General features: G+C 38.5%; 1 protein-coding gene across 1 annotated transcript; it reads left to right on the top strand.

Annotated features, from left to right (window-relative positions):
• The first annotated feature begins 5,952 nt into the window (after positions 1 to 5,952).
• On the top strand, positions 5,953 to 6,840 carry LOC142542007 (uncharacterized). Its single transcript, XM_075648456.1, has one exon. The coding sequence runs from the start codon at positions 5,953 to 5,955 to the stop codon at positions 6,838 to 6,840; it is 888 nt and encodes a 295-aa protein (XP_075504571.1).
• The last annotated feature ends 17,296 nt before the right edge of the window (positions 6,841 to 24,136 follow it).

Raw genomic sequence — 24,136 nt, 5'->3', positions numbered from 1 at the left:
TAAGGTCATGGCAGTGCCCTAAATGCTATTTTTATGATATTATGATTATTTTTAAATTTTTTATGAAATGTTCATGATTAAATTATGATTTTTAAATGCCTAAGGGATTTTTATGATTTAAGGTTGACATTTAAAAGACGTGTTGCATGCTTGGTTTCAAAAATGAAAAATGTAATGTTATTCATGAATTTTCTAAGTGATGTGAATGATAAATGTTGAAGGATGTGAAGTGATTGTGACTAATTCGTTAATGGTGGCGACGTCGTGAGGGTTATGGTCCCAGTGGGAGCCCGACGATCGTGTTTCCATCATTGCGAATATGTGGTAACGGTTATGTGGTAACGGTAAGAATGGGAATATCGTGAGGGGAAAAGGCCCCAGAGGGAACCCATTTATGGGAAAAGGCCCCCGAGGGAACCCCGACGATCGTATTTCTATTCGATCATGATAGGCCAAGGCTCAGTTGACCGGTGAGAGTGTCGCTGATGTCCCCGCCGCCCAGTACTTTGGTTATATATAGATGGATCCATCGATTTTCATGTCATGTTGAGAAAAGTCACAATTAACGATCTGAATTCAACAAAGGAAAAGGAAAATGAAAAGGAAAATGTTTATGATCATGTTAAAATGCTTTTATGTCATGATAAGGAAAAAGATTAAGGTTATTTATGCATATCATGAAATGTTATTTTTACCTAAAAGTATTTTCACTGTTGCATGTGGTTTTATATATATTATTTGCTATAAAGATGATGGTGTGTTGAGTCTTTAGACTCACTAGGTGTGATGGATGCAGATGAGTTTGATGGAGGTCTTGATGGATGATCCTACTGGACTGTCGGTGCACACAACTCAAGGACCAGCGCTTCTATTATTCCGCATTTACGACTTTTGACTCATGATTTGAGTTAAAGATTTTTAAGATCATTTATTTATGATTTTTGAGAGGTTTAGTATGAGCTATACTTTTTAAACTTATTGCTTTTTAGGTTTGGTAACGTGCTACGATTTCATTTTTATGACCTTTTCAATTGATTTTTAAAATGCTAGTTGGATGATATTTTATTTTAAAAGGTAAAATATTTTCATGTGTTATATGTCATGGCCGAAATCGAGTGTTTTAAAAAAAAATTTCTAGTACTTTTAAAGCAATAAAAAGGGCAGACGTTTCACCTCTCTTATTGACCGTATTCGTAGTGGTCAGGCAGCAGATGAGCAGTTGGCCAAGTGGAAGCAGAGAGATGAGGCTAAGGACAGTGTCTTGTATACAGTCAGCGACGGTATAGTGAGATATCAAGACAGGATGTGGGTTCCTAGCAGTGATACTATCCGAGCAGATATTCTATCAGAGGCCCACATGTCGCCGTACTCTATTCATTCAGGGAGTACGAAGATGTACAGAGACCTGCAGTTATTGTATTGGTGGCCTGGAATGAAGAAGGACATCGGACGTTTTGTGTCCGAGTGTCTGACATGTCAGCTTGTGAAAGCAGAACATCAGAGACCAGCAGGTATGCTCAAGCCCCTTCCTATTCCCGAGTGGAAGTGGGAGAATGTTACCATGGATTTCGTTACCGGTCTGCCGAAATCAGTCAGAGGATCAAATGCTATCTGGGTGATTGTCGATCGTCTTACCAAATCAGCGCACTTCTTGCCTATTAAGACGACTTTCACCATGATTCAGTATGCAGAGTTGTATATCCGGGAGATAGTCCGACTTCATGGTATCCCAGTTTCTATCGTATCTGACAGAGATCCCAGATTTACTTCCTCATTTTGGAAGAGTTTGCATTCGACTATGGGGACGAAGTTGTTGTTTAGCACAGCTTTCCATCCTCAGACAGATGGGCAGTCAGAGCGAGTTATTCAGATTTTGGAGGATCTTCTCCGTGCTTGCGTTATTGATTTCTCAGGGAGTTGGGAGTCGAAGCTGCCATTGGTGGAGTTCACTATAACAACAATTTCCAGTCTTCTATAGGTATGGCTTCGTATGAAGCGCTGTATGGCCGTAAGTGTAGATCTCCTGTTCATTGGGATGAAGTAGGGGAGAGAGCAGAGTTGGGTCCAGAGATTATTCAGCAGACTGTCGATGTAGTAGCCCAGATCCGTGATAGGATGAGGACTGCTCAGAGTCGACAGAAGAGTTATGCGGACCAGCGGAGGAGAGATTTAGAGTTTGTAGTGGGCGACCATGTCTTTGTGAAGGTGGCACCTATGAAGGGTGTCATGAGATTTGGGAAGAAAGGGAAGCTCAGTCCGAGATTCATTGGACCCTTTGAGATCCTCGACAGGGTTGGGACGCTAGCTTATCGTGTTCCTCTTCCGCCGAATCTGGCCGGAGTACACAATGTGTTCCACGTCTCCATGCTGAGGAATTATATGGCAAATCCGTCGCATGTATTGAACTTTGAGCCGTTGCAGCTTACTCCGAACCTGTCTTATGAGGAGAGACCAGTACAGATCCTAGAGAGCCAGGAGAAGAAGCTTCGGAACAAGCTGGTTAAGCGAGTGTAAGTCAAATGGCTTAACCATTCAGAGGAGGAAGCTACGTGGGAGTCGGAGCCAGAGATGACGAGTCGTTAGCCCGAGTTATTTGGTGAGTTTTAATTTCGAGGACGAAATTTCTTTTAAGGGGGGGAGGATTATAGAACCCGTAAATTAGACTACGTATAAGCCATGCATAATTCTAGTATTTAAATTAAAATGATTTTTATGGCATGAGTATTTAAATTCTCTTCTTTAAATTTATTTATTTCATGCAGTAGTTTAATTGTTAGTTTTTCAGTTAGTTAAGTGAGGCCGGACTGGAGTTAAAGTAAAGAGATAAATTTTAATATTTAGAAAATATTCCTAGAATCTATTTAAGTTAAATAATAAGTGGATTTAATGTAAAAGAATGTTTAAGGAATTATTTGAATAAGTTGAGATAAGTAGTAAATAAAGTTCAATAATTAATTCCTTATATTTCCAAAATATTTAATGAGTAGATAAGACACTAGAGATTTAAAATTCAATAATTAGGAAATATTTTCCCTTTATTTTACTTAAGAATTTAGGCCCTCTCATTTTTGGTAGGATTTAAAATTGGTCAACTCACCATTTAATTGAGTTCCTTCCTTAGCCATTTTTAGGAGATAAATCTCTCACTTTTTAATTCTTCAATAATTAGTAATTAAACCATTTCCTATCCTATTTTAATAAATAAAAATCGATCACCCCTCTCCCTTATTTTAAAAGATTTAATTTAGTTGACAACTCATTCTTAATTACCTTCCCCTTAATCTTTTCTAGGTAAATATTCTCCCCACATTAAATCACTATCAAATAATTTATTTAAGCAATTGTTTCCCTTGTTCCTAGACCATAAAAACGTCCAAATGCACTCCTTAATATCCCTTGATATCAAATAATATCCCAACCATTTCCTTATCCCTCAATCTCTAAGATAGAAAAGAATTTCCTTGCCATTTAATCTCCCACAATCTTGCAACCTCCCTTTTTTATTTTCCCTAGCCATCTCTCCATCACCATACTCGAAATTTCAGAATATTTTGAGAGAAAATAATCGAGAGGTAGCTAGAGAAAAACCGAGAGAAAGAAGATAGAAAAGGGCACTCCTCTTCCTCCTCCGCGCCGCACCGTTGTGTTTCTTTTGTTTTCGTCAAAACAAATTTCCAAGCATGTTTCTATCATTCTTGACTCTTCAATCAAGTCGTATAACTAATTTTAATCAGCATCAGTACATGATTATGAGGGGAAAACGAAATACATGACAGAATTTTCAAGGAAAGTTGCACAGATTTTTCTCGGCCCCTCTTGTCTTTCACGTTTTCGGTTGTTTCTGTTGTTGCAGGGCATGGCTCGATCCTAGGCTCTCCAGGCTGCATCTAGACATGTACTAGGACATGTTAAGATCATATGGGTCCATTCGTTCAGCCCCCATGCTTGCTGGAAATCGAAATGACAGCAACCTCCCCATAGTGCAGAATTGGAGTTCGAAAATTCTGTTTTGCTTTGTCTAAGGATGGTTCGAACCTTGGTTGGCTCTTGGGCCTGTAACCCTGGTTTGAACCCTTCCCTAGCATGTCTAGGACATGACCAAGATGTCCTTTCATGGCTTGGTTCACGTCCCAATTAGTTTCAAATAAAAAGAAACAAGAACAAACCCCCCTTCTCGGCCCTTCTCTTTTTCCAGCAAGTGTAGTTTTGAATTTTGGGTGTCAGTGTGGATCTTGGTTGGCTCTTTAGCCATTAGCCATGGTTCACACCATGCCCCATGAAGTCTAGATCGTGCCATGGTCAATCAAATGGCCACTGGGACGATCCATGACAGCAAAACAATAGCAACACCCCAAGCGCACAGAATTGCTCTCGGGTGGGACTTCTCGATAGTTTCATGGTGTGGTTCGAATTGTGGCTGGCTTAGGGCCCTTAGCCATGGTTAAAATCATTCCTTAGGGTTTTGGTAAGAGTCTCTGGTCGGCGGTTCAAGCCCCAACGGCCGGTAGTCTCGAAAACGACCCAAGAAATCGAAGGCACAGCTGCTGTAATTTTTTAACAGCAAGCGTGTCGCGGGTCAGAGGCGTGTTCCGGGTTCTAGATTGGCTTTTAGCCTATGGGCTTGGACTGGACACTACCTCATCAAGTTAGGAAGGCCATGTTTTTGGCCGTTTGTGATTCGGATCATTTTTGAGGTCGTACAAGAATTTACGTTGCAATGTGCCAAAATGACTCTCGAAAGAGCGTTTCACGTTTTTGGCCTCCATTCACTAAATTTCGAGTACTGTAAATTTAGGAGCATTATTTCATCATTTTAGGCGTATTTTAATCATGGCCATATGATGGTTCGGTGTTGGTTCGGGTTGGTACGGAGTCATGATTAAATACGAAGTCGTTAGGCGTAATTGTCTCAGTTTTTGGATTCAATTGCAAGTTTGGTCAAGTTAAACCATATGCATGTTTTTCATGTTAGATTAAGGTCGCAGCGAGCCTGGGAGCGATCCAACCCAATCAGTAAAATTATTACAGAATATTTAATTATGTTATTTAATTATATCACGTGCAAAAATATCCATTTTGAGATTTATGCGATATTGCTTGTGGCCACTTTACTATCATTTCTTCACCCGGTCGCCAGTTACCGGTCAGTTCAGTTTTGTACCACCCAGTATACTATGGCATTAGTCTGATCAGACGATTATTATTTCACCCGGTCGTCAGTTACCGGTCAGTTCAGTTCAGGGGCCACTTGCGTAGACCATAATCTCACCAGAAAATTATTACATGCTATTTCATTACAGCGCTCCAAGGAGCAAACATTTTCACTATGATTTTCAGTTCAGTTATACACGTACTATAATTAATCATGACACGATATTTTATTTTATGCCTCAGGACATGATATTTTCACTTGCATGCGATTTTATTATTTAATTTACTTTTTATTTTCGATATATGCATGCTGAGTCTTTAGACTCACTAGACTTGATTGTTGTAGGTACTGACGATGTCGGGACCGAGGGCGGGGACCAGTGAGCTAGCTTGGGTCGGCAGTAGTGGAACCCGAGGACCTCATTTTTCAACATTTATTATTTTATGATCAAATATTTTTATCTGTCGTTGGATTATTTTTTTTTACGGTTATTTTGCAAACATTAAATTCTTCCGCTGCCATTTTGAATATTAAACGTTATTTATCAGTTTAATTTGTGAATGAGACATTTTAATTATTTAAAAAAAGAAAATTTTTAAATTTTCTGCAAATTTTCAAGTACGTATTTTCGGGCCTTTATAGAGGCTGTTCAAGAGCTATATGGGCCGGCCTTGAGGCAGATAGGCCGCCCAGAGTTCCACAAACCCTATCCAGATTACATAGACGTGAATAAACCATATCCAAGGGGTTATAGAGTTCATGATTTCAGCCTATTCTGTGGGGAGGACGGCCAATCGAGAATGGAACATATAGCCAGATTCACCATCCAGTGTGGGGAATTAGCCAACTTGGAGAACTTCAACAATCTAAAGTTGCGGCTATTCCCAAATTCCCTCACTGGGACTGCATTTGCTTGGTATGCCTCACTCCCCAGAAATTCAGTGATGAGTTGGCAAGAGATGGAAAGACAATTTCACATTCAATTCTATATAACAGAGCCAGAAGTGTGCATTGCCGACTTATCCAGAGTCACTCAAAAGAAAGGAGACTCTGTGGAATATTTCATAGACAGGTTCAAGAAGATAAAGAATAGGTGCAAGGTATTCATACCTGAGACCGAGTTCGTGAAGATGGCACAAAAGGGGCTGGATTTTGAATTAAGGAAGAAATTCCAAGGTATGGAGTTCAGGGATTTCTTTGAGCTAGCCGCCAAAGTAGCTGAATACGAAGAACTCTTGCGGGAAGAGTCATACAAGAAGAAAATTGCTATGGGGTCTTATTATCAGAAGGTGGAAGACGTGGCATTGGCAGAGATTAGATCAGCTGGGTCTTGCACAGTTCCCCTGTTAAAAAAGAAGCCAACAGAACCTGAAAGGAAGAACAACTCCCAACTCCCCAAAGACATGCAGTATACATTTGATGTGTCAAAGACCGAGGAAGTTTTTGATTTCTTGGTAAAAGAAAAATTCATCACTTTTCCACCTGATCACAGGATGCCACCCACAGAAGAGCTGAAAGGACGGGAGTATTGTAAGTACCACAACTCCTACAATCATGCTACTAACTCTTGTTGGGCGTTCAAGAACATTTTGCAGGACAGGATTAACAAGGGAGTCGTGAAGTTTCCTAACAAACAGGAGTGTCTATGGCGGTGGATGATGATCCTTTCCCCCAGTAGCTTTGGTTAATGTGAATGTGACAGATTTGAGGGATCTTCTCAATGAGAAAAGAAGCCGATCCTTTGCAATGAAAGAGCGGATTGTCAAGAAATGCTAGACCCCAAAGGGTCAACTGTATGAAGTTACTAAAAGGTATAATACCGATCGACTAAGAACATTTCAGCAGCGTTTAACTAGGAATGTTTGCGAATCCGCGGCCTCTAGGCCGAGGAACCTAAATTTCCTTGAAAGATCAGTGCGTGAGAATCAAAAGTTCAGAGGGGAATCATCTCATGATCAGCACCAAAGGTACTCGGACAGGAGAAATACATATGAAGTTGAGTCACGAAGGAAAGTATCAGCTGATCAAGGCAGAGAGCGGCGTGCATATGAAATCTCAAAAGGAAAAATGATTGAGAGCAGGAGAGCAAAGCCCATATACGTCATTCCAGCTAGAGGGGAGTTCAGTGAGTCTTGGAGAGTGGCCCAACACAAAAAGTTCCCTAGGCCACCGACTAGGACACAAAAGAGACGGCTGTTGAGAGAAAGAGCGATTGCAAGAAGAGAGGAGTCCGCTAAGTTGAGAAATGAACCCACAATTGATGTTCCAGTCTCTATGGAGCCAGTGGGGAGTAAATCCATGTTTGGAAGATCGGCTACTGAGGATAAGTTTGTTGAAGATGATGATGATTTGTTAAGCGAAGAGGATGATCAAGCAAGAAAATTTTTGCGTTGGAGAATTTCACATCACCGTGGATTGTGCCACAGGAGTGGTGATACTATCCGAAAGATTTAAAATGTTGGAAAAAGAGGACGGGGAGTTGATGCCCCAGGAATCAGTGCAAAAGAAAGAGCATGCAAATAAACTCCCTGAGGGGAGTTCAAGAGTGTTTAACCAGGAGAGCCACCCAAATAAGCCTCAACAGGTAATACTTGAGAAACCTACAACGACCATGACCAAGCACATAAGGCCATTGTACATCAAGGCCCATGTCAATGGGAAACCAGTATCTAGGGTCTTGATTGACAATGGCTCAGCTGTGAATGTTCTTCCAATAAGAATGTTGAAAAGTCTGCGCAAAAATGAAGAAGACTTGATTCATTCGGAACTTTCGGTTGCTGCATTTATAGGGGGAACCACCAAGACCATTGGGGTACTCCCTGCTGATGTTACTGTAGGGAACATGTCGTCTTTATGTGCATTTTTTGTGGTGAACTCCTCCGCCAACTTCCAAGCGTTGTTAGGTAGAGATTGGATCCATGAAAACCAGTGCATCTCATCCTCAATGCACCAAATGTTGTTGTTTTGGAAAGGGGATGATGTGGAGGTTGTAGAAGCGGATGGACAGCCGTTCCAAACAAGTGCAAGTGCAGTGGAGACCAGATATTACAATGGGGATTTTGGGCCTATCAAAATTCGTAGCAATAGCAAGAAAAAAACCCATTGTACATGCAAACACCAACTCCAAGCTCGGTGTTGGAAAGAATCCTCAAACCTACTGTTATCGTGCCGCCTAGGCCGATAATTCAACCGCTGATTGAGGAGGTTGATGATTGACTTGAACCGAAAAGAAAAGGAGGTAGCTGCAACCTCTATATGGAAGGCGCATGTGCAGCAAGTACTGGACAAATTAGAGGAAGAGGAAGCATGGGACACCTATGGAACCGAGGTCGTCCAAGAAGAAGAATACGAAAAGGATAAACTCCAAGTTGATGAATTGTTGATGGCGCCATCTCAAATGGAAGATGGCCAACACGAGGTACAAGATCCGTTAGAAGATATCAACTTAGGGGAGCTTGATGGTCCTAAGCTAGTATATGTGAGCACATTGCTGGAAGAAGGAATTAAGCAAGATTTGATCAGCTTGTTGAGGTAGTGAATAAAGAGAATAGATGAACTTTTATTCAGCAGGGAGTTGACCTTATATCCATTTTAGCATATGTTTCCTTTTGGTTATCCTTGCTTGAGTACTGTGAAATATGGTAGCAAGAATAGGCTCCACAGCCACTTTTGTGAGTTGATTTATGATTTCAATAGTAGCATGTCGAGAGCTGGGTCTCTGACTTCTTGAAAAGAGATTTTGAATGCGGGGAGTTGGCCTTCAGGGCCACTCTTGTATATGTTTAGTTTTTTATTTCAAGTTGTCATGTGATGTAGGCCTTAGGGCCACTGAGGTAAATATCTGTTGTTTACGATTCAACAATAAGATTGATCAGAGAAAGTGGGACAGTAAGCCACTTTCGTTATTTTGAAAATACTTTGTTTCACTAGGGAGTCGGCCTTATGGCCACTTATTATTCGATATTTCCAATGTTTTTATGGTACGACAAATCATGGTGAAGTATACCGTATCGCCATTATATAAATTGGTTGTTTGTACGTGCAGTGATAGACAAATGAAAGGCCACTTAGAATATGGCAAGAAAGAAACACACCAAGCGGGGAGTTGAGCTCACCAAGCAGAACAACGAATAATAAAGGGAGAACATAAGATAACAAGGGCGCTATGCGAACCCCAAGAGGATCCAGAAGTTGACTTTGGAAGGAAAATAGGCTAACCAGCCATTTTTGTATGTTTTTAGCTTCATGTTGTTAGATTTTGTTTAAAGTATGCCTTAGGGCCACTAACGTAAATATTTGTTGGTTATGATTCGAAAACAAAAACGATCAATTAAAGTTGGCCAGTAGGCCACTTTTATCGCATTGAATTCATTTTGTTTTCAATAGGGAATCAGGTGAGGTAATAATCGAGAGCGGGGAGTTTTAGGCCAACCTATGGTTTTGCTTGAAGCTATTGAAGTGAGTTGGGTTAATTAGATTAAGAACGAATAAAGACTCCTTCCCAACACCCAACAACATCCAACATCACATTTAACCCATCTCCACTCCCCAACAACATCCAACAATCAGAAGGACAAACCAACAGTCAACAGATAGAGAGCGGAGCCACCGCATGCAAGAACAATAAGTAGACGTGTATGCGGGAAAGTGGTCCAACTGAAGGGATGCATGCAAATGGCTGCTTGGGTAGGGGGAATGTGACCCAAGTGAAGTGCAACACACAAAGAAAATATTAGAGTTACCTCTTGGCTGCCAATTCATGGTCATATGCACGTTCATTGAACAAGGGAGCCAGTGATCTAGCGGGGAGTTATGCCAACACATGGCTTGAATCAGTTTTTTGTCGGTGGGGTGCACAAAACCACCCAACTCCCCGCATGAACTTGAAACTAGCAAAGAAACAAAGGGCGGTGACATGTAAACATCCACAAGGAGCCAACATGGAAATGACATAGAGTAACATGACAGTGATCAATATTGTGGCAAAACAAGTCATCATTCCCTCAAATTTCTCTGGGCGAGTCAAAGTGCCTCAAGGTTAATCATACAAGGCAGGAAGAAGAAACCAAATTGTATTGCATAAGATTCAACAAAGGGGCAGTACATTTACCACTGGCCATAGAGGTTGAAGTCATGAGTAGAGGCAGACAGTGGTGACTCGTGCTTGAAGCTTGAGCGACGACCTCAGTTGGATACCAAAGCGGAAGAACTATGACGAAGATATAAGAAGCAGCGGCACATACATGACATATGCGCGATACAAGAAGGCTTCATGATCGGAACAAGTTTGGATCTTGCAAATGTTTGTGTGTTTTCATTTGGGCAAATTTACAAACACCATGAAGGCACAATGGTGATCAAAATAACTAATGGGTTGACACGACCGGCGTAGTGGAAAAAAAAGGGACGAAGGTGAAGATAAGATGGTGACTTGCGCAGAGAATGCACCCGTGGAGTTCGAACCAGGGAGTGTGTGATGAAGAAGTGCCTGCAGCCGTGATGTGGTCTGGAAAAAAGAAACAGGTGAAGAGGGATGGTTGCCAGATTTTCAAACTTAGAAACTGAATGAAGAAAGTGATGGTGTGAGATTGTGTGAGATGGTGTGAGATAATGCAAGATAAGCATTTTGGAATGGACTTGAGTTGCTTGACCCACCACTGCGAGCCCATTTAAGAGGAAGAGCAATTTTGGGCCACACTATTACAAATTAGTGTATTAGAATGGGTTTATATACAAGCGTTTTGGCCCACGGGCCAACGCTTGCGGGGGGCATTTGTTGGAGCAATATTTTAGGCCCAAGAACAAACAAGCCCAAGTCTAAGGAAAAGAAAGAATGAGCCTATCAACAATTTAAATTAGTTTGAATAAGTCAAAAGACGTGTAAACATAGTGGAGCAAATAGTGGAGATCATGGGGGAGTGGAGAAAGAGGACACAGCGGCTAGGAAGAAAAAGGAGATCGGGAAGACAGGAAAAAACACACAACTCAACTCTACAGACAAATCTGGAAAAGCTCTCTGCTAAAATTCCAATATTCAAGCAATAGTTTTTCAAGCTTTCCAGCATATTTCTAGCAATTTAGTCTTCTCGTTTTAGATTTCATCAACTCTATTTGTTATATTTTTATGTCTTGCAAATTTCTACGGTTTATTGAAAATATAAACAATGTCAGAGGTTTATTCCTCAAATTCCAATAGTTTTATTTATTTTGGCGTTATAGTTGTTTTAGGAGATTAGAACCGGCGATCAAATTTAGAATTCACTTTCGTTTGTTTTTAGAAGTTAGATTTTTACCATTTTCACACAAATTGGTGCACTTTCGCACCTGGCACGCCCGCAAATCAATTATTGTGCAAACAGTAAGTATGTCATACATATATATAATTCAGTACATTATTTTTTAATATTTCAGTACATTTTAAGATATAGAATATATAGTAAATGCTTCTCCAAATGTAAGACAAAACAACCTTCTGATCAAGAAATGGAACTTTGCGCAAGGTCATGTTCTGATCCGCTTGTAGGATAAATATATGACGTAATAACTAATGGATGTATTACAAATTAAATATAATTAATGGCACATAGGAATCAATAGTTAACCTAGCTATCTTCCGCCAACGCTATTTTCGGTTGGTTAAAGCAATATTCTTTTCTTCTTTGAATGAGGTTTCATCAACATCTCCAAAAGTGATCTTGTTCTTCTTATTCGACTTGTTCCTCATTTTCATCTAGGAATGGAGAGTAAATGATGAGTATTTACAGAACAATAAAATATTCGTTCTATAATCATGAACACTCGAAAGTGTCGAGTCGAAGGAACATGTCGCAACAAGTGTCGGGAGAAGGAATAAGCAGAATGCGAAACATAGTACAAAATAATACATATAACATATATAGCACTGAAACTCTTTTCGTATTCCATGGTGTGAACGCTTATTATTACCCACTACATCAGGGCCGTATAACGATTATTTTTACCCACCGTGTCAGGGTTACATAACGATTATTTTTACCCACCGTGTCAGGGTTAGAAAAATGACACATATTGAAAGAAAGATAAACGTGTATGAAATGGCGACGGCCATTGCCTACAACTTTTGACAAGCATGCTCAACTTTAGAAAATTGAGATGCGTACACGATTATTCTTTTGACTCTCGGCTCCTGATACACTCATCGATGGTATGAGAAATGCCTATAAATAACAGCGATTGAGGTCCCTAAGCACACATCTCATAAGAATAAAATACAACATCTATCGAGAGGGTGGAGTGCTTAGAAGGCTTCAACCGGAAGGAAATCAGAAAAACTTACAAATTCTCGATGGCCGGAGATAATCTTCGATCTGCTTCCGCATATTATTTATTATGTTTATATATACGTGAAAACATGATTTTTTGAGAAAAATTCTGGCATTTGGTATCAGAGCCGTGATACCTCTGCCTTGAAAATTTTGTTTCTGAAAGTTTACGTAAAAAAATAGAAGTTTTGATATCATAAGAAATTTACTTGAAAATTTCTTCGGAGAATTTTCTTCTTGATTGCAGTTTGAAGTTCTTCCTTGAATCTTGAAAATTAAATAAAGTTTCTGAATTTGAAAATGGAAAGAGAAAATTTTTTAGAGCAAAATATTTTCGGAGAGAAGTTGCAGAAGGAAGATGAAGAAGACTTCGAATGCTAAATGAATGAATTCACTAATCTCGTGCATGTGTTGTGAATTATTACGAAAGGAAACATATCTCATTGAATACCACTGCAGATAATGTAGGCAATCAATTCAAAATTTTTTTTTAAAAAATATGTGGGACCCACATATTTTGACATTTGCTTGCAATTGTCGGTAATAAAAAAATTATTTATTTTATTATTTTTAATAATAATAATAAATAAATAAATACTTAATTAATGGGTAATTAAGTTATATGTATAATTTGGTATACATATAGCATTTGGTTAAATAATTTCTACACATTAAAATAATTCCAAGTTCGATGTAATTTTTAATACATGTTTAGAAATTGTTTTTGAATGTTCGATAAAATGTCAAATATTATGGATAAGTGTTTGATGTGTACGTGCAAATTTAATATTATATTTACATTTTTTCTTGAAATTTAAAATGCAAATAATTTTAAAAATTAATAATTGGTACATCAATATTAACATTATGTTCATATTAAATTATATTAAGTTTTTTATAATTTGAAATGAACATATAAAGTAAGATGTGAATATAATCTTACGAAATAAAATATTTCAGATGTTCATAAATGAACAAATAATCGTCACTTTATCATTACTCTGATAAAAGAGAAAAATTGATGAGGAGCCCACATTTTCACGTAAATGTGATCCTCACTTTATCACTACTCTGATTGAAGAGAAAAACTGATGGGGAATGTATTTGTTCATGTTAAGTAAAAATGTGAATATAAAGTTATTTAATGAAAAAAATTTGGCTTATAAAGATTCACATAAATGTGAATAATTAAAGTGAATAATAATTATAAGGTGACATGAGAAAACATGATCTGGGAGAGTTTTTTATAGATCGATTTAAACTGCCTTGACTAGCCACTGGTCTCACCGAGGAATGTTGCTCTGACTAGGAGTTAGGTATTTAAAAGGCTTTAGCACTACCTATCTTTCCTAGGAGCACTCTTGAAAAATGTTAATTATGTTACTAAATAATTATTATATAAAGTATCAAAGTAAAGCCAAAATTTTGTCCGGTGAACCACATAATTTTAAATAATTGAGGAATAGCCACATCATCCTTAATTATAAAAAATTATGCATTAAGTGGATTTGGATCACATAATGGGCATCAATTGTAATTAATTATTTAAAAATAATAAAAGTTTACCCCACAGGGATTTTTATTATATTTATATAACTAATTAGGTTAAAATATCAAATTATATTTTTTCTTAATTTACCCACAGGAGTTAAGAAAAATATATTTTGATAGTTTTATCATAAAGTTAAGAAAAATCTTATTGAATTAAAATTTTATCTCACAGGCAAATTTTATGTCACTAGATTTTTAAAACATGAATTACATTGGTAAAACATGATATTATCTCAAAATTTTAAGCATATGATATTTTGTGCAGTAATGCAACCTGCGAGATTTTATGATATGAAATGTGACATTTCCGAACTAAAGGGCGATAATTATAAAATAAGGAAAGAAAGAATTCTTCTTCAATTAGGGTGGATGGATATTGATTATGCTATACGGAAAGACAACCATATGCTATTAATGAAAACAACATTCCGGATGATGTTGATCTTTATGAAAAATGGTAGCGATCTAATCGACTCTGCGTAAAGTTCATAAAGACCAAAATCTTTGCTGGTATGCGTGGTTCAGTCGATCAGCATAATAATGTCAAAGAATTACTGAAGGCTATTGATGAACAGTTTCAATCTTCAGATAAGACACTTGTTAGTGCCATAATTATGGAATTCTTTTCATTAAGGCTCACCAGTGTGAGAGGTGTGCGAGAGCACATAATGAAAATGCGGGACATAGCCGCTCGGCTAAAGACACTAGAAGTGGAAATGTGTGGGGACCCGAACCTAATTCGTCCTCTTAATCATCATTAGGATCAATTAATTAATCTGAGACTAATTTTTTTTTTAAAATACATAAATGCGGAACATAAGATAATCAATCTGATATACACAAGTCTTGTACCAATACATTTATCTCAACTACAGTTCAACAACTACATATCCAGTGCTGAAACCAATTCTATTTCTAAGTCCGGATCTCCACGCTAATCTTGAATCTCTCATCCTCTTCTTGACCCTGATCATGTCCCACCTGTTGTCATGCACACATACAAACACAACAACAGCCGGATAACTCCGGTGAGAAATACATTCTCAGTATAAACCATGTATACATGCAATCATATAGGCAGATATAAAAGCATGAAATATATATCAATAACATGTATCAAAATCTGAAAGACATGAATCGATATAAAGTTGTAAATAAACTCGTGACTCATCATCTCAGACTCGACTCATATCTAATCTAGGGATCCCGGTTCCTGGACATTGGCACAATATACCGAATCTCCGCAATAGAAACCGATCTGCTCATAAGCAACATCGATATAAACCAAACATCCAGTATCTTGACACCTCCGCCAAAGACTTGGCACCTCCGCCAATGACTAGGCACATCCGCCCATGACTCAATACATGCTTTGCTATAAATAAATAGACTAAGCATATCAATCTCATGAATTGCAAACATTAATGCAATAAAGTAAAGTATGTGGTTTTGGAAAACTCAAGTCAAATCAAACTCGAGTCGTATCTTCCCGGTTCGACATTGATTTATACCTTTTCTTTGTCGATTTGACGAAGTCGAAGTCTCGAATTCGAATCTGTCAATACTCAATCTGGCAATGACAATATCGAGGAGTACAATATCAATATACCACTTAAAACAATACTGGATATAATTAGAATTCAATCTAATTCTGTTTCAACGGCATAACGGCACAATCTCAATATACCCAGCAATACAAATATCAATAGATACCAATCTCAACTCATAATCGATCGACAAACATAATTTGATACCAAATCTATATAATCTCAATCAATTCAATTCTGAAAATAATAACAATTTCATACGGTATCCGTTCTTCAATCTGATTTTGATTATACAATGACAACAATCTCAGGAACAGATAATATCAGTCATATCATGATTCCTCTCATATCAGATTTTCAAATCATATCGAAACATAATAAAACTTACGTCTTGTTTAAGTTCTTGTCGAGAGGAACACGGTACTACAATCGGATTGAAATTCTAACGGGCGGATCTTCGCAACCAAATTCTAGTATCAAAAGGAATCGAAAATTTCCCAGGGAGAATTCTCGATTTTCTCTTCATGCCCCTCTGAAGAATTGAAGGATTTATATATATATCATGCATGGCAACAATAGGTGGCTTCATCTATGTGCAGCACGTCTCGCGCATATGCGCGATCTCCCTCGGCGCATATGCCCGAGACCAGTAACCTACTGGTCTCGGCATTTTCCTTTCCTCTGCTCGCGCATATGCGCGTTCTCTTCCAGCGCATATGCGCGAGATTCTCTGCCATGTTCGCGCATATGAGCGGGTCCTGGTCGCGCATAAGCGCGAGGTTCTCTTCCTACCTCGCGCATATGCGCGAGGGGTTCAGTCCTCGCACATAATTCAGTCTTCTCTCGTCTTTCCCGGTCTGTTCCCTTCCATCTATAATCATATCAATTATCAATAAATTATTTCAGATTACAATAACAAAATTCTCGGGCATTACATTTCACCCCCTCTAAGATCTGATTTCGTATTCGATTCGCTATCTGATTTGGTTGCTTGTGATTTCGGGGCGAAATCACAGGCAACCAAATCAGATAGCGAATCAGATACAATAAGAAATAGAGAATAGAAGCTAAATAGTAAACTCACCTCAGTGAAATAATTCTGGGAATTTCTATCTCATATCTGATTCAGTTTCCCATGTAGCTTCTTCAATGCCATGACGACTCCACTGAACTTTCACAAGCGGAATAGTCTTCGTTCTGAGTTGCTTTTCTTTACGATCAAGAATCTGAATCGGTTTTTCAAAATAACTCAGTGTCTCATCATGTTCTGCCTCGTCTGGCTGGATAATATGATATGCATCAGGAAGATATTTCCGCAATAAAGATACATGAAAGACATCATGTATTCCAGATAGAGAAGACGGTAAGGCGAGTCGATAAGCACGATCTCCTATCTTCTAAAGAATCTCATAAGGACCGATGTATCGTGGAGACAACTTCCCTTTCTTGCCAAATCTGACAACACCTCTGAAAGGAGAAATATTCAAAAATATTCGGTCTCCTGCCTCAAATACCAACGGTCAACCACGAACATTAGCATATTTGGCCTGTCTATCTTGAGTTGTTCTTATTCTCTTCTAAATCAGCTTCACTTTCTCAGTCATATCTCGGATCATATCAGGCCAAATCTCAGGTACCTCAGAAATATCATCCCAATAAAGAGGGGATATGCACTTCTTACCGTACAACGCTTCAAATGGAGCCATCTCTATACTCGTCTGATAGCTGTTGTTGTACGAAAACTCACAAAGTGGTAAAGAATCTTACCAACTAGTGCCAAAATCTAGCACTACAGCTCTAAGCATATCCTCCAATGTCTGGATAGTCCGCTCTGACTGTCCGTCAGTCTGTGGATGATATGCGGCACTCAGATGTAACTTCGTACATAGAGCTTGCTGCAAACTATGCCAAAAGTGCGAAGTAAACCGAGGATCACGGTCTGATACAATCGACTTCGGCACTCCATGCAATCTGACCACTTCTCTGACATAAATCTCTGCCATCTGGTCATGTCTGTACGTCATCTTGTATGGAATAAAACATGTTGATTTGGTCAATTCGTCAATCACAACCCAAATCGCATCACAACCTCGGGAGGAACGTGGTAGCTTTGTCACAAAATCCATAGAAATGTGGTCCCATTTCCATTCAGGAATAGACAAGCTGTAACCTCCTGGTTTCTTTCTTTCGGCTTTCACCTGTTGGCAATTTAGACATTTTGATACAAACTCTGCGATATCTGCTTTCATCTGTTTACACCAAAACTGTCTTTTCAAATCATTATACATTTTTCTGCCACCAGGATGAATACTGAATCGACTACTGTACGCTTATGACAATATCTGTCGTTTCAAATCTGAAATATCTGGCACAACTAGACGATTATTCACATACAGTACATCATCACATACCTGATATTCTGATCGATGCCTTGCTCTGACCATCGAAATCGAATTTTGAACATTCTGATCAACTTTCTGAGCTTCTTTAATTCTCAAAATCAGCTCTGGTTCGACTTGAATACTATACAGTCTCAACGGTCTACAATCTGTCTCAAATGCTAATCCAGACAAACAGCAATCTTCAATCAAATTTGAAACACCAATCGTCGATAAGAATAAAGAACATATCTTTCGACTCAGCACATCAGCTGCTGCATTAGATTTCCCCGGATAGTATTTGATTTCACAATCAAAATCTTTCAGTAAATCAAGCCATCTTCGCTGCCTCATATTCAATTCTGACTGTGAAAACAGATATTTCAAACTCTCGTGATCAAAATAAATCTCAAACTTCTCACCATATAGGTAGTGTCGCCAAATCTTCAGTGCAAATACGATGGCTGCCAATTCAAGATCATGAATTGGGTAGCGAGACTCATGTGGCTTCAGTTGTCTCGAGGCATAGGCAATAACATGTCCTTGCTGTATCAAAACACAACCCAATCCTCTGTGAGAAGCATCACAATAAACAACAAAATCACCAGTACCTGATGGAATAGTCAATATAGGAGCACTGGTCAATTTCTTCTTCAACTCTAGAAAACTGGACTTACACTCTTCAGACCAAACAAATGGTGCATTTTTCTGAGTCAGCTGTGTAATAAGCTTAGCAATACTCGAAAAATATTTAATGAACCGACGGTAATAGCCTGCTAAACCCATAAAGCTGCGTATCTCTGGCACTGATGTCAGTCTAGGCCAGTTAATCACTGCCTCAACCTTGCTAGGATCAACAGAAATACCCTTTCCAGATATAATATGACCCAGAAATACAACTTGTTTCAGCCAGAATTCACATTTAGACAGCTTGGCATACAGTTTCTTTTTTCTCAGAATTCTCAATACAGTTCTCAGATGCTCAGCATGATCAATCATATTATTCGAATATATCAGAATATCATCAATAAATATAATCACGAAATCATCAAGATATTTCTGAAATACATGGTTCATCAACCCCATAAATACAGCTGGAGCATTCGTTAAACCAAACGGCATGACAATAAACTCATAATGGCCATACCTTGTTCTGAAAGCTGTCTTCGAAATATCAGAATCTCTGACTCTCAGCTGATGATATCCAGATCTCATATCGATCTTGGAATAAATAGAAGAACCCTGCAACTGATCAAATAAATCATCGATACGAGGCAAAGGGTATTTATTCTTTACCGTAGCCTTGTTCAGTTGCTGATAGTCAATGCAGAGTCTCATTGAACCATCATTCTTTCTCACAAACAATACTGGAGCACCCCAAGGAGAAACACACGGTCTGATGTAACCCTTGGCCAGTAAAACTTCTAACTGCTCTTTCAATTCTTTCAACTTAATTGGTGCCATTCTGTATGGAGCTCTAGAAATCGGAACTGTACCTGGTACCAATTCAATGCTGAAGTCTATCTCTCTAACTGGAGGCAAACCCGGAATCTCATCTGGGAAGACATCAGCAAACTCACATACAACTGGCAAATCAGCCAATGATGGGCTCGATTTCAGTACGTCAACTGAATACACAAGGTATCCCTCCGCTCCTTTCTGTAATAATCGAGTCATAGATAATGCAGATATCAAAGGAATTCTAGATCTAGAACCCTTACCGTAAAATTTTCATTCATCAGCCATATCAGGTCTGAATCTCACAATCTTCTGGAAACAATCTATGGTAGCTCTATACTTGGTCAGCATATCAATACCAATAATGCAGTCAAAATCAGACAACTCAAGTACAATACAATCTAACTCAATCTCATGCCCGTCAGACTGTAGCATACAATGTCTAACAGACGTCATTGATACAAGACCTCTCCCCAAAGGTGAAGAGACAGATACTACAGCAGATATTGACTCAACAGACAATGCATGAATCAATGCAAACCGCTCAGAAATAAATGTATGAGATGCACCCGTATCAATCAATACGTAAGCAGGATAACCACACAAAGAACAGTTACATGCAACAACATCATCTGGTGCTTCCTGTGCCTGTTCTTCAGTCAAAGCGAATACTCTGGCCTGCTGTCTCGGAGGCTGGCTAACAGTCTGGCTTCCTCCTGGCCTTTGTTGTGACTGAGTAGTAGTCGGTGGTGGCTGGAAAGAGTGAACAGCTGATGATCGTATATCAATCTGAGCCACTGATCCAGATTATTCTGCTCCCTGGGATCCTTGGGAACCTCGCTGTTGACATACTCTCGCAAAATGTCCCTACTGTCTGCATATGTTGCATTTACCAAACACTCCTCGGCATTGCTATGTGGGATGTCTCCCACCACAAGTTCTGCAATAGACCCCTGTATAACTCTGGCTTTGTCGTGAACCACTGGAGCTAGATAAACTGCTACCGGACTTCTTAAACTGTTTCCTTCGGGTTTTCAAATTATCCTTCTTCCCATTGCTACTACTGCCACTCTCACAGTCAACAGAAGTCTCAGTGTCTTTCAAAGTCGGCGGGTTGGACAACTGAAATTTCTTCTGCAGTGTTTCTATCGGAGTTGCTGTGACATCCATCAGATTAGTCGAAGTACTACCCTGTTCTGGGACTCTTCGAGGAGGAATATCTGATTATCAAAAAGATTAGTAACCAAATACAACAAACCTGTTTCAGTCCTCCTCTGATCATCTTACTGCTGATCAAGAATCGGTTCTGATTCATTCTCAAGTCATACATGTTTCCAATCACATCAGATATTCAGGTAAACATGCATTTCAAGGTAGTAAAACATGCAGTCATGCTAGCATTTCAAAAGCAGGAAAGAAAACTCAATCTACCCCACTCACTAGCTTCTATCTTAGTCTAAGAAACCTACTGCTCTGATAACACCTGCTGTGGGGACCCGAACCTAATTCGTCTTCTTAATCATCATTAGGATCAATTAATTAAACTGGGTCTAAATTTTTTATTTAAAATACAAAAGTGCGGAACATAAGATAATCAATCTGATATACATATCAACTGTAAAGTACAACTCTTGTACAAAATACATTTATCTCAACTACAGTTCAACAACTACATATCCAGTGCGGAAACCAATTCTATTTGTAAGTCTGGATCTCCACGCTAATATTGAATCTCTCATCCTCTTCTTGACCCTGATCCTGTCCCACCTGTTGTCATGCACACATACAAACACAACAACAACCGGATAACTCCGGTGAGAAATACATTCCCAGTATAAACCATGTATACATGCAATCATATAAGCAGATATAAAAGCATGAAACAGATATCAATAACATATATCAAAATCTGAAAGACATGAATCGATATAAAGCTGTAAATAAACTCGTGACTCATCATCTCAGACTCGACTCATCTCTAATCTAGGGATCCCGGTTCCTGGACATTGGCACAGTATACCGAATCTCCGCAATATAAACCGATCTGCTCCTAAGCAACATCGATATAAACAAAACATCCAGTGTCTTGGCACCTCCGCCAAAGACTTGGCACCTCCGCCAATGACTAAGCACATCCGCCCATGACTTAATACATGCTTTGCTATAAATCAATAGACTAAGCATATCAATCTCATGAATTGCAAACATAAATGCAATAAAGTAAAGTATGTGGTTTTGGAAAACTCAAGTCAAATCAAACTCGAGTCGTATCTTCCCGGTTCGACATTGATTTATACCTTTTCTTTGTCGATTTGACGAAGTCGAAGTCTCGAATTCGAATCTGTCAATACTCAATCTGGCAATGACAATATCGAGAAGTACAATATCAATATACCACTTAAATCAATACTGGATATAATGAGAATTCAATCTAATTCTGTTTCAACGGCATAACGGCACAATCTCAATATACCCAGCAATACAAATATCAATAGATACCAATCTTAACTCATAATCGATCGACAAACATAATCTGATACCAAATCTGTATAATATCAATCAATTCAATTCTGAAAATGATAACAATTTCATACGGTATCCGTTCTTCAATCTGATTTTGATTATACAATGACAACAATCTCAGGAACAAATAATAACAGTCATATCATGATTCCTCTCATATCAGATTTTCAAATCATATCGAAACATAATAAAACTTACGTCCTATTGAAGTTCTTGTCGAGAGGAACACGGTACTGCAATCAGATTGAAATTCTAACGGGCGGATCTTCGCAACCAAATTCTAGTATCAAAAGGAATCGAAGCTTTCCCAGGGAGAATTCTCGATTTTCTCTTCATGCCCCTCTGAAGAACTGAAGGATTTATATATATATATATATATATATATATATATATATATATATATCATGCATGGCAAGGATAGGTGGCTTCATCTATGTGCAGTACGTCTCGCGCATATGCGCTGAGGGAGGTCGCGCATATGCGCGAGACCTACTTGTCTCGGCATTTTCCTTTCCTTTGCTCGCGCATATGCGCGTCCTCTTCCGGCGCATATGCGCGAGGTTCTCTGCCATGTTCGCGCATATGCGCGGGTCCTGGTCGCGCATATGCGCGAGGTTCTCTGCCTACCTCGCGCATATGCGCCATGCTGGGTCGCGCATATGCGCGAGGGGTTCAGTCCTCGCACATAATTCAGTCTTCTCTCGTCTTTCCCGGTCTGTTCTCTTCCGTCTATAATCATATAAATTATTAATAAATCATTTCAGATTACAATAACAAAATTCTCGGGCATTACAAAATGTCTGAAACTTTTCTTGTGCACTACATTTTATGCTCTCTTCCACAACAATATGGACCCTTCAAAATTTCCTACAACACACATATTGATAAATGGTCAATAAATGAATTAATGACCATGTGTGTTAAAGAGGAAGGAAGGTTGTTAATGGAAATGAGTGATAATGTAATAATGACTACACAAGGACAATATAAGAAGCAAGCCAAAGTCAAGGAAAAAGGGAAAGGAATAATTCCACCCCAAACTAACATTAAGAAATAATCCAAGTATTTTTTCTGTAAAAAAATGGAACACATGAAGAAGGATTGCAATAAATTTAAGGACTGGCTTGAAAAGAAAGGTATTCCTACTTCATTTGTTTGTTATGAATCTAATATGGTTGATATGATTTATAACAAATGGTGGATTGACTCTGGTTCTACAATCCATGTTACAAATACCTTGCAGGGTATGCAAAACCTAAGGAAGCCAATAGAAAATGAGCGGAGCATCTATTCAGGAAACAAGATATCTTCGCATGTGGAGGCTATTGAGACTTGCTGCCTAGTGTTGAATAGTGGTTATATTTTAAAATTGAAAAAGACCTTTTATATTCCTAGTTTTTCTAGGAATTTAATTTCAGTTTCAAAACTTGTACCCCTTGGTCATTCATTTCAGTTTTTGGATAAATCAATAAATTTGTTTTATAAATAAAATATTATTGGAAATGGTACAATGGTTGATGGTCTTTTCTCTATTTCTTTACAAAATAATTACACCACTATGCATGTTCAAGGAGTTATTAAAAGATGTGTTATAATGAAGATTCCTCTATATTGTGGCACAGGAGATTGGGACACATCTCCATAGAGAGAATTAAAAGATTAGTAAATGATGGAGTACTTAGTACTTAAGATTTTACTGATTTTGAGACTTGTGTGGACTGCATTAAGGGAAAGCAGACCAATAAGTCTAAAAAAAGTGCCAAGAGGAGTATAGAAATATTAGAAATCATACATTCAGATATTTGTTGTCCAGATATGAAAATGCAAAGTCCGAAATACTTTATCTCCTTCATTGATGATTATTCACGATACATGTATATCTACATGCTTCATAATAAAAACGAAGCACTTGAAGCCTTTAAGGTTTTTAAGGCTGAAGTGGAAAAGCAATGTGGAAAATATATTAAAATTGTTAGAACTGATAGAGGTGGAGAATATTCCGGTAGATATACTAAGAATGGACAGGCACCTGGTCCGTTTGCGAAGTTTCTCCAAGAACATGGGATTGTTGCTCAATATACTATGACTGGTTCTCCGAACCAAAATGGCGTAGCTGAGAGGAGAAACCGAACATTATTGGACATGGTGAGGAGCATGTTAAGTAGCTCAAAACTTCCTAAATCTTTTTTGACTGAAGATCTTAAGACAGTAGTGTATATATTAAAT

This window comes from Primulina tabacum, chromosome 4 (assembly GCF_025594145.1).
Source record: "Primulina tabacum isolate GXHZ01 chromosome 4, ASM2559414v2, whole genome shotgun sequence".
In the NCBI taxonomy this organism is placed as follows: domain Eukaryota; kingdom Viridiplantae; phylum Streptophyta; class Magnoliopsida; order Lamiales; family Gesneriaceae; genus Primulina; species Primulina tabacum.
This window is presented reverse-complemented; position numbering and strand designations above follow the sequence as displayed.